Source organism: Echiichthys vipera (assembly GCF_963691815.1).
Source record: "Echiichthys vipera genome assembly, chromosome: 8".
In the NCBI taxonomy this organism is placed as follows: Eukaryota; Metazoa; Chordata; class Actinopteri; order Perciformes; family Trachinidae; genus Echiichthys; species Echiichthys vipera.
In genome coordinates, this window is record NC_139833.1 from 8,051,812 (window position 1) to 8,063,614 (window position 11,803).

Consider the following 11,803-nt stretch of genomic DNA (forward strand, 5'->3'; position numbering starts at 1 on the left):
TCTTGTGCTTGATATGTCTCCCTGAAGGCACCTTTAAGCTCACCTTTAAGCAGCTATAAACAAGCTTATGACTACTGAGGATTTCCTTGTTGCTGCACACAACTGTATTTTTTTCAGGGGTTTTTTTGTGTGCTGGACTACAGACAAGAATAACTTTGCCTCTGGCTTGTTTTTTAATTTCGACACTCACCATCGAAGTTGCACAGATGGTGAAGGCCTTGAGGAGAAAATAATGGTGGCAAGTGATCAATAGATAACGTCAAAAATCCTCTCACATGGCTCCCCCTTGTGGGATGATAAAGCATGGTGTCCCTGGCTGCCACAGTGCAGTTAAGACGCATGATTTACATTTTGCTCAATCCCATCCAGAGCGATTTACAGTCAGTGAACTGTTGGGGATTCACTGTCCTGCTCAAGGACACTTTGACTGGCTGTGGCACGGACTCCAGCTATAAATTCAAGATCATGCCGTCGAACTCTAAAATGTTACTTCTTTTTTTCAGCTGCCCTTCGTGTAAAGTTTAATCACAGTGCTGTTTCATTTCATATTCCTCCGAGACTCGTATTTATGTGGTTTCACTAAAAGGGGGTCAGTGCACAGAGACAGTGGTTCAGTGTCTTGCTGAAGGACGCTTTGACATGGGTAGAGACACTTGACTTTCAAAGGACTTAACAGTTCATTTCAGTGATGGTATGGATTTATGAGGACTATCATGGCTGACCTCTTTTGTTTCTCTGGTGGTGGGAAATAATCACCATCACTGCGGTGAACAAAAGTAAGGTGGCCATTTTTATTCACTTGGAGCTGTGAGGTAATTAGACTAAACTCTGCGTGGGCCTTGTGGCACCTCCTATGTTATTTCCATCTATAAAATGCCATCAAATCTACAACAAAGTGTGTGCCTGGAAACTGAATTTAAATTTGATTAGGATTATACTGACCATCTTGTGTTATTAAGTTTCCCTGTGCGAATGTACTGCGGTCTCCTGAGTGAAATCAACACTCCACACACTTGAGGCAAAAAAGCTCTCTGCTGAAGTTTGACAACCACCAATACGAGCATTCATCAATACAAAGAAATGCCCTATTTGCGTACACCGCACTTGAGTTATGTTCGCCTTTAATTTATGCCTCTAACGGGATGCATAAACAATTACAATTTCTTGCGGCAGTCACAGTAAATCACGGTAAATCTGTATACTAACACAACGCCAGCAGATTTACATGCAAATTGGCTTAGGGAAGGTGGCCACATCAGCGTTTGAGGTGTACCGTGTAGTGTGTTCTAAGACTACAGAGGGTTTTGCAATTTCGGCTGTTTAAGCCATAAACAACACACTTCACACTAAAGACAGCAGGAACAGTATAGTATACAAAGTACTGTTTCTAAAACTGTTCCACATTTTTCATAAATCACGGCTTTCATGTGGAACCGGTAGGCAATGTCGCAACCTTTTCTAGTACCAGGTACTCGAATGCACTCCATCTCCACTCATTACAGTGCTAGACTACCGTGAAGTGTCTCCAATAGTGAGCAGCAGGACTGTTCATCAGAGGTGACGTACAAAGTGGGAGCAGGGGATTGGGAGACTGATGAAGCTGTGATCCAAACACACGCTCTGCACCTCCACAACAAGCCGAAAGAACAGATTCATCTGAGGAGAATCAACAACAGCGCTCGGTGTGCACAGGCGCCATGCATAATTAGCACTATAGACACAGCGAACAGAAATATGCTCCGACTGCAAACAGCTCTGTGATTCAGAGGAGCACCAAAATAAATAGGTGTTTTTATGGTCTGACTTACTGTCGACATGCAGGAGGAGGTGTTTTGTACGGAAAATCAAAAGATCCTCTGATTTTGGGAGAATGTGTTCATTTCGAAGATAGAGGCAGAAAAAGGTAAAGATTGTGCATTGTGCTGCGAATAGTCTTGACAACTTTCATTGTGATGGAAATAAAGCGGTGTGATTTTTAGAAATTGAAGGTTCTTTTGGTTTTGTTCAACAGTAGACTTCACCAAGGTCGTATGCAAACACAACAAAAAATATTTATTGCCATTGAGAAAATAAGATCTTCGAAAATTCATGAAGCCCAAACAATGTACAAATCCTTCCTGAGGAGCAGGGATACATAGTGTGCTTTTAGCATCTCACATGAATACTCAACATCTGTACAAACCTGAGAGAAGAACAGAAGAACTAATGTTCCTAAAAAAAAAAAAGCATGATTTTTCAAGGCAGTAAATTAAATCTCAAGCTCCAGATGTGTGGTGGGAGCCGCCAGATGTGCTGTGTATTTGTTCATGTTTGCTTTCAAATATGGATGTTGAGTTTATTTGTTTTGATGCTAAGAGGATACGCTTCTTACTGTCAACAAATCCCACAAAAAGACAAATAACGACCTTGTGTTAGTTAGTCCCTCAATGTGTTTTACTTCCCTTCACTGTTTGTTTTTACTAAACTTGAAAAAAACAAACAAAAAAAAAACAGGTTGCATTTATATATAGTTTAATTTTCAAAAGAGGGTAAGTCATTACTGCAGTGTCCAACAGCTTTTCACAAATGTTCTTCACAGCAGTAAATAGTGCATATATTGGGGACTATTTTCAGCTGAGTATTAATACACATTTGGTACTCCAGTGAGAATTTACAGCAGCATGATGTTGTATGTGTCCAATAAACTATAGTGCCAATGTTTATAGTAACGATGCACCGTGTCACCCAATGCAACTGTGTGGCTCATCAACGTGTACTATACAATGATGGAGCTCTACAGTACAGAGGAATCACACATCACTTATTGGTAGAATCAGTTCATTCAGGAGTTGTTGACAGTAATAAACATATACATTATCATCAGCCTTATCCTTGAAAAGCCATATGAATAAAACATGTATTCATAAATAACAGCATTCATATCAATTGCAACTTAATTAATCCATTTATACAAATGCTCCCCAAAGTTATAAAAAAAGAAAAAGGTCACAAACATTATAAATCAATAAAAACATTTTCTGTAAAGGCAATAATGAAATCCCATCAGTTTTAATGTGCCGTCTGTGACCCAGTGCCAACAGTAAATTGTTACATTGTGCTTTTTCAGCAAGAAAGAGTTGCAGCTCTTTGTGCTGACCTCATTCACGCACGGGTGTGATTATTTTCCAAGTCATTTAAGTTACATAAAAAGCATTTAATTAATAAGCGCCCATCCATTTATGGGATCCCCTTCATAGTTAGCTGAGCATTACTTCCTGAGTGCCACTGAAGCGAATCCCCTTAATTGAGAAGTGTCATAAGAGGCATCTGTAAACAGAAGGCGCAAAATAAATAGTTCGGTACATCAAGACCACCCCTACGGCTAATTTCTTCTTTCATAATTGTCAGTGCCTCCAGGAGCCAAGTCCCCTCTCATTTCCTGTCTGTCACTATTGAATCAGACTCAGATGTTCATGCAGGCACCGAGTGCATTATGTCAAGGTAGCGTTGTTTAGTTTTGATGATGAATGAATGAGGGGGTGTGGGCTTGGTCAAGAACTATGGATCACTGAACTTGTCGGCTCAGAGCAGGCTGCCGGCAAAGTTTGATGCATGACCAGTGCTCCAGAAGTCAGATTGTGTTAGCAGAGAGGGGTGGTTGATGGGGGAGCATGTTGTCTAAAACACCTTCTGCAGTTTCACTATATTTTTTTAAAAGGGCAGAACGTGTCTCCTTCTTTGATATAATTTGTCATTACTGTCTTAGAAAGCAGGACTCTATTCTGAAAATGTACATTTTATCATCCCCATGGGAGACATTTCTTTCATTTAAAAACCCTGACTTTACGACTGATAAACCAGGGTATGGCAGCTTTTTTTGGAGCGCAGAACCTTATGCATCAGTCTTCCTTGGTGGTATACTGGATCACGTCTGTCAACTGTTTGTTTGTGTCAGTGGATGTGGGACAGTTGTAGTGTAGTCTGCTGACATCTGTCATCATCTCGGTCTCCCTCTGTGAGTCTGTTGCTGGAAAGACACAACAAGCCCTTCATTGCCAGCATGTCATGCAGAAGAAGAGGCAGAACCTCTGACACACGATGCTACTTTTAATAACCGCCAGTGACACAAATGCTCGAGACTAAATACATCTGTATGGCACCGAGGAGACTGTCGATCATAAAAATGCAACATTTATTTACAAGTGCTGTCAAATATCTCTTGGGAAATGCACACAACAGACCAAAGCCCAAACTGTTGAGGTGACAAGTAAGAAGTAGAAAGGGACCTGTAATACTGCACACATGCACATTCCCAGGGAGCATGACATGATATGACAGCCGTAAGTGCACATCTGAGAGAGAACCGTGTGCTGCAAATCTGTGATATCAGTAAACATATGGCTGCTGCTGGCTGCAGTTTCAACCATCATGCTGTGTCTCACTCACCTGCTGTGGGTGGGTGGAGTGGGCAGGATGCCCGTGGCCACGAGCCGCGGCTTGGGCATGTCTGTGTGCACTGACGTGCAAGTGGCCATTTCCAGAATGGTGATGATGGTTCGTGGGCCTCTGTTGTACTTGTCGGTGTCGTTGAGCCACCGGTATGTTAACAGGAGGTCTGGGGGGCTGAGGGCCTCTAGTTGGGGATTTGTGCTGGGTGTTCTTCTTGGGGAGCGTCTGGAACTGTGTGAAGGCGATAGCAGGAGGAGGAGTTGGTGGGTGCTCAGCCCCCGCAGCAGGTAGACGTGCCTGTGGTCCGGGGTGAAGCAGGGCAGCCTGTGTCTGTTGTTTCCGATTCGGAAATGCTTGAGCCCTCTTAGTGTGTTCTGTAAGTGCAGCCTGGGTTAGGTTACTGGGATTACGCTGGGCAGAAGAGTACGGGACTGGAGCAGTGCCTCCTTGGCGAGGTTGATTGGCATCGTTCATGACAGGCTGTGTCTGTTTGCCCAGGCCTTGTGGTAGTGTTTGGACCGGTACCGCTCTGTGTTGCTGGGCCATGTGTGCCTGTGAAAGGTGATTAGGATCAGCCAAAGCTCTTGAATCTGCTTCCCGCATTGCAGTCAATCCCTGTAGTGTCACGGGTCCTTGTGACAGCGCTGAGCGGCTGACAAAGGCCTGCTGGCTCATGAGAGGCAGTGCCTGGGGGTTATTGCTGTGTGTGGCTTCTTGCCTGGGGGCGGTCTGGCTAAGAGGTGAACCTCTGATATCTCGCTGAGCACTCTTCCCCTGTGTGTGGCTGCTTCTCTGTGTGTGGTGTTCAGCCTCAAGCTGTGTTAGTCTGCGTGTGTTTGGGACCCGAACATCGGCTGAATGGCTCCGTATCTGCCTGTCCACTGATGGCGCATCTTGTCTGAATGGAGCTCTGCTCCGTGAAGGGGTTTGGCTCTGAGGTCGCGGCTGAGATCTATTTGGCGTTCTTGCTCTTTGTACAGAAGGATAGCTAGTGTAGTCTGATGTGTTAGAAGTGTACTCAGGTGATGTCTGTCTGGGATATGCTGGTGTCCCTCTGAGGAGGTCCCATGAGTTTCTATCAGACCAGCGAGGAGGTTCTGGCTCCTGCTGGTATGTCTGCGTGTTGGCGTTCCGCTGAAGAGTGTTATTACTGTTATGGTGTGTGTATCCAGTTGGGATAATTCCAGGCTGATCTTGGTGACCTGCTTCTATGTGACCATTCAGCCTGGGGTCGCTAGGATAGGACTGCCAACTTTGCATTATGGGATTCGGTGTATGTGTCAAGTTTTGTGGGGTTTGTGAAGCATTATTGGCTGTATTGGCAGCAGGGAATGAGCTGTCTTGCTGAGTCTGTTGGCCATTAGTTGGGTATGAGTTAAGATTGACATGAATGGTGGGCATTTGTGCATTGTTGTTTTGTTGGGAAGTTTGTGGCAGTGTGTTAAGACTGACCTGTACCGCGGGCTGCTGGGCGCCACCCTGGGCAGTGCCAGTCTGTATGAGAATGTTTGGATTTTGTGGCTGTGTGTTTGAGAGTGTGTTTGCATTCTGAGCATCAACGTGTGTGAAAGCCGGGTTGTCAATGTCATTGTGTGGGTTTGAATTGGCGTTCTGAGAAGCATTATGTTGGAGTCTATTTGTGTGGGTACGACCATTGTCTCTCTGTGTGTCGGAGTTATGCCGCCCGTTTAGCTGAAGTGTCTCTGAGTTGCCACGGTTTTCACGTGGGGCTGTGTATAAGCGGTCAGGGTGGCGTGTGTGTGTGTTCAAGTGATAGAGGGGGGGCTGGGGACCTTGGCCCAAATCCCTTGCACCATTAGGCTGTGGATCTGGAGGCTTAATGGGAAGAGATGAAAAATGAGGGGAGGGAGAGAAGAGACAGCAAAAGAAAGATGGAATGAGAGGGTTAATTTGTGAGAAGCCCTTTAGCACCATCACATGGACGAGATAAAGAGAAAATCATGGTGGATAATGTGTAAACTTGACTGTGGCTTACTATAGGCATGGGATTTGGGTTTGTCTTCTGCACAAGCACAGTAGTATCACTTTGTCTTTGTGCTGTACAGAAACAACAATGACAAATCACTTAAGTGCAGGAAAACACGGATGAGCTATTATGTAAAGAATGAACGGAAATAATCCCCATCAAAGAGCCTTTCACAAAGTGTGTGACTCAGCATAATATACGAAAAAACAGTGGACAAACAAAATGTTCATGATCCCACACTCAGACTTACCCCTCCTCCTTCGCGCAAGACAGACAATGAGCACGATGAGGAGCACGATGATTAGGATCAGCAGCAAACAGCCAATCACAATCCCCACCACTTCTCCCACATCTAGGCATATGTCTGAAATAGAAAGAACGATGTCAAAGGGGGAGAATTAATAAAGATAATGAGTCTGGAGCTCAGACAGACAAGGGGAGGAAAAGAAAAAAAATGAGAGGAGAGGAAGATTAAAAGAAACATGATAGAGTAACAGCAGAGAGAGACAGAGAGATAGAAATGAAAACAAAGGAGGACATTTGTGTGAAAGTCACTGAATGACTTTGACCACATTCTCACCAGATCAATCTCCCGGGATACTTTCTGTCCCTCTCCTGTCGTGAAGACAGATACAGGGACATAGTCCAAAACCAACCGTCATCATTATCAGTCACAGAGAGGTCAGCGTGCGCCATAACTCACCTACGATGGCCAAGTCCGTACCCTGCTCCGACGTGCTTCCAGTGATGCTGTTTCTGGCCGAGCAGACGTAGCGCCCGCTCTCATCCGTCGAGAAAGTCTGAAGGCTGAGCACCCCGCTGTCGGGCTGGCCGGATGCGACCGGCTGTCCGTCACGTTGCCATGAGAAGAGGGCAGGGGGCAGCGAGTCAGACATGCAGGTGAGACGCACCGTCTGTCCCACCAACACATCCCCTCCCCCGACACAGTCTTTCGGGGCGTCCTTGGTCAGCACCGGGGCGTCAGGGCCATCTGGCTTGTTGATGATCAGAGGACATCGTTAGCAGCGTCAAGTACAAAAAAAAATCTTCATTCTGCAAAAAAGCTGACTCTAACGCACAGATTTATTATATATTCTGCTTCAGGGTTTATCAATTTGGCGTTTTTGACACTTCGTCTGGCTAAAGCATTTTGATGAGCCCTCCTTGATTCATTCGGCATATTACTAAGTTAATGAAGGAGCTGTGCACTTTCAGGTTGGATGTTAAAGCTCAAATCTCAATGGCTGCCACCTTTTGATTAAACATGTGTCTCAACCAGGCATATTTACAGTAGAACCTGATTCTGCATTCAAAGTTCTGCACAGTCAGAGGCTGAGGGCAAATACTGCATAATGACGAGATAGAGCAGTTTAGTGTTTACAATGGACAAACAGTACCATCCATTTTCTGAACACTACTTGTATTTCAAGCTACATAAATAGGGCTATGAATAAGGAAATAGTTCAACAGTTTGGGAATTGTACATGCACAAGGTTATACACTTCAGTTTTTGTTCAAAATCAAACAAGACATGACCTGATAAATAACATGAGGGGAGTTTATCTTTGGACTAAGCCAGGCTCACTGTTTCTAACATGACGCGTCCGACGGTTTCTTACACAGAACCATGTGAGAAGTCTTCCCTGGAAACTGTCATCAACCTACTCAGCTAATTCTCTGCAAGAAAGTGAATATGCATATTTCCCCAAAACAGGAATTCTGATATTCAACTAATAGTTCAAGTAATTTATTTAGCAAAAAAAAGACCAAATATTTGCTGATTCTCTTATTTTGTTTCAGATTAATGTGAATCAAATTTCAAGATGTCACTGTAGCTTCTTGGAAAGTGAAAGGAGCATTTTTCACCATTGTGGTTGTGTGATGTGATTATAATTCATACTGCGCAATTAAGAGATGAATCGAGAATGAAAACGACCCTTAATTGCTCTTCTAGTTTACTGAGCTTCCATCAGAAAGCAAAACAGCCCCTGTTAATTGTGATATCACAGATCCACACTGTATGACAGAATTAAAGTCTGGTGTCTCGGATGAACAACAAGAAACGACAACAGAAAACTAACATGACTTATATTTCTATAAGGCATGCGTAGATTCAAACGACATGCATAATCTGGTGTGATTTTCATCTGGGTAAAGAAACCTCTAGTGTTAGATAGACGTCGATATACTGTTGGGTGATTGTTACTGTGAGACTATTACATCAGAGTTAAGGATGCAATAAAGACAAAGCTAGAAGCAGTACAACAAGCTTACTGAAGAATGTCCTTTGCAATCAGAATGCAATTCAGCACACTGTGTGCGGTGCAATGTAGAGTAGATAAGCTACTGCTGTTTGCAGTGGCTACAGCAGATTAGCTGCCACTTGTCTTGATCAGTGCAAACTCACAGTAGACAGTGAGGCTCTGTGTGGCAGTTTGGGCGCTGACAGGGTTGCTGACGGTACACGTGTACTCCCCGGCATCGGCCCGTCTGGCTGGGTTGATGAACAGAGAGCCATCTGAGATGGTAATCCTGGAGTCGGCGGTGACGGCTGCGCCTCCTTTGCCCCACTGGACCCTAATATCTGTCCCACCAGTCCACGTACATCTCAGGGACACATTTCTCCCCTCCACTGCCACTGAGGGAACAAACAGACTCACCGAGACCACTGCATCTACAGGGAGAGTAAAACATGTTTCACTAAAGAGCTGCAGAATTACCATAAAAACTTTTCAACATGCACTTTTACTGTAGGTAGAGAGCAAGGGACTTTGAGAGAGCTCACTTCAAAAGTGACGGAACAATAAAGGGCCGCTTTATGTTGCTGTTGAGGATAATTTGTTGTAATCAAAGCAAGCGAGAGCTGAGAAGGGACAGGATTGAGATAGAGGCACAGATGGTGAATAAGGGGGCAGACGGTGTGAGTGGTAGCTGAGATGCCTCTTGGCGGGCAGCCTAAGTTAAATAATTGGAAAGGGAGAAGAGGGGGCGTGCGGACGGAGGAGGAGGCTGTGACTAAGAGAGAACCGCAGCAGCAACAGCAAACAAAAACATTCCAGCTGCCACCAAATAGCTCTAATCACTTTTATTTTTGCTGACTTCCCGCTTGCCTTTGACACACGAAAAAAAAAATGTACTCATGATTTTAGCTTTTAGTCATTTTCAGAGTAAGTTACGAGTGAGTGAGTGAGCAAGTAAGAGGTTGAGAGTCGTGCTCAAGGACGCGGATGCTCCATGACACCAACTAGCTGCTGTGAGTTTGGAGGATGTGACCTTTCAGCGATAATAGACTAGCGCTTCTGACAATTTGGTCACCCTGCCACCCTATTAGCGCTGGTGGTGAGAACAATGAGAAAGACTGTAACGACATCGCTCTAGTGTGGGCTGACAACGGAAACTAAAGAGAGACGCTCCGTTGTTCAGGCTTCATTACAGTCCTGAATGTAAATTAATGCAAATACTGTATGTACTGTATGTAAATGCAACGCTACATTTAGACGGCTACAATATCAAACATCTAAGAGCATGAGCGCTGCATATCAAATGGGTTTTATTTGCATAAAGCCCTGAGCCACTAGCTCCATCCCCTCCTCCTTTTTCATTAATTTTACCTCACCTACTATGGGTCACTAATTTCATTATACCTCCCAGACTAATTCTCTTACTCCCCAAATCCTCCCCTCTTCGCTCTTTACTGTCTCCTGTTCCTCCTTAACAATATCGCTCCCCTCAAAACCATCCTCAACCGCACACCACACCTCGTCCTCCTCCTTTCCTCTCTCACAGGCACACTTCTTTATCTCTTACCAAACACTCTCAGCTGTATCGATCTGGAGTTAGCAACCTGGCCTGTTGTACCAACGGGGGTCACCACCACCGTGAAGTTCCCCGCGTCCCGGAGCTGGGCGCCTCCGATTCTGAGCTGGGTGGCAGTGATGGTGACCCTGCCCGCGAACTGGGTTCCTGGGTTAACCGCCGGGGATCCTCCGCTCCACGTACCCACAGTGACGCCTCCTTGGTACTGCCATTCCATGGAAAAGACCTGGGACACTGTCAGCACGGTGAAGATTATCTCGGCACCAGTTTGAACCAGCACCGGGTCTGTCTGGAACTGGATCTGTACCGGGTCCTGAGCCAGCACATTGGCAGAGAGGAGGACTAAACAGAAAATAAACGAGTGAGAACGAGTGGTGGAATGTAACAAAGTACATGTATACATTTAAGTACTTGTAGTTCACTTGAGTATTTTCCATTTTATTTAACTTAATACTTCTACTTCTGTGGGAAATACTGTATTATACACTGCTTACTACTTATACTTTGAACATTAATCTTACGGAAATACAACTTATATTCACCACCCTCTGCCATAGACTGACTGCGGAGAGCAACACACCAACACACACACATACTTTACGATCACATTGCATATATTACAGCATTGCACATACCACCGTACATGCTGCAACTTAATCAATATTGTACTTTATTGGCTCACGTTATCTCCTTTTAATCTATTCTCTTGTACATCATTTGCTTTCATTCTTATTTTCTCATTTTATTCAATTATATGTATTGATAAAGATCAAACCATTGGCATCCTATCTTTATGGCTTTCTACCTCTTACGAAAAAAAGAAGCAATGGGGTCACTTTTCCCATCTTTCATGTCTATGAGTTGTGAGCAGTTCTGCAGAAACATTTCCCCTTCTTAACTTATCAGATAGTTCCATTTAAATAACTATTCAAGGCCCAAAGAGGTAAAATGATAACATCACAACAAATACATCAATGATCACGACCCCTCACATTTATCTTGTGACCCGTCTTTCAATTCGATCAATATATCAATATTAAATTCATATTATCATAATGAGACTAGATCGTAATCTGACATTTGTGTCATCTTTTCCTGGTATTAACAGGGTTCGTACACACTTGTTAAGCACTTTCAAGGTCCATTTTCAAGCTTTTCCAGCACGTTACAGCTGTGGTAAATTACATATTTCTATGAATACATACATATTGAAGATTATTATTTCACTTTTTTATCACTCTGAGATGGAATTATGCTATAAAACAACTGCAATTGTGTTTTGTAATAGCGGAAGGATAATACATTCAATTTCATTTCTATAGCTTTTTGTTGTGAAATAAATACGGATACAATTTCAAGCATTTTCAAGTACTTTATCCAAAATTCAAGCACTTTTAAACCTTAAAAACACAACATTTTGAAGGTTTCCAAGGACCTGTACGAACCCTGTATTTATTTTTATTACTGCTAATGTCATTTTCTGAACGTACAGACTGTTCAGACTCTAAATTTGCCTTCACACATTTAGTCATTATACGCACATACCTGATCTTTAAGAACATTGTGCTTCTT

At 43.7% G+C, this 11,803-nt stretch overlaps 1 protein-coding gene across 1 annotated transcript in view; it reads right to left on the reverse strand.

Annotated features, from left to right (window-relative positions):
- Nucleotides 1-2,031: 2,031 nt before the first annotated feature.
- The window catches only part of LOC310950801 (uncharacterized protein), a 12,694-nt gene continuing 2,922 nt past the window's right edge, over nucleotides 2,032-11,803 (reverse strand). The window contains exons 3-9 of the mRNA XM_083918796.1: nucleotides 10,223-10,573; nucleotides 8,823-9,089; nucleotides 7,119-7,406; nucleotides 6,666-6,779; nucleotides 6,425-6,486; nucleotides 4,426-6,264; nucleotides 2,032-4,006 (exon numbers count right to left, since the gene is read on the reverse strand). Coding sequence (XP_083774922.1) covers nucleotides 3,977-4,006; nucleotides 4,426-6,264; nucleotides 6,425-6,486; nucleotides 6,666-6,779; nucleotides 7,119-7,406; nucleotides 8,823-9,089; nucleotides 10,223-10,573 — 2,951 coding nt within the window. The 3' untranslated portion in view covers nucleotides 2,032-3,976. The remainder of the gene's footprint in view (nucleotides 4,007-4,425; nucleotides 6,265-6,424; nucleotides 6,487-6,665; nucleotides 6,780-7,118; nucleotides 7,407-8,822; nucleotides 9,090-10,222; nucleotides 10,574-11,803) is intronic.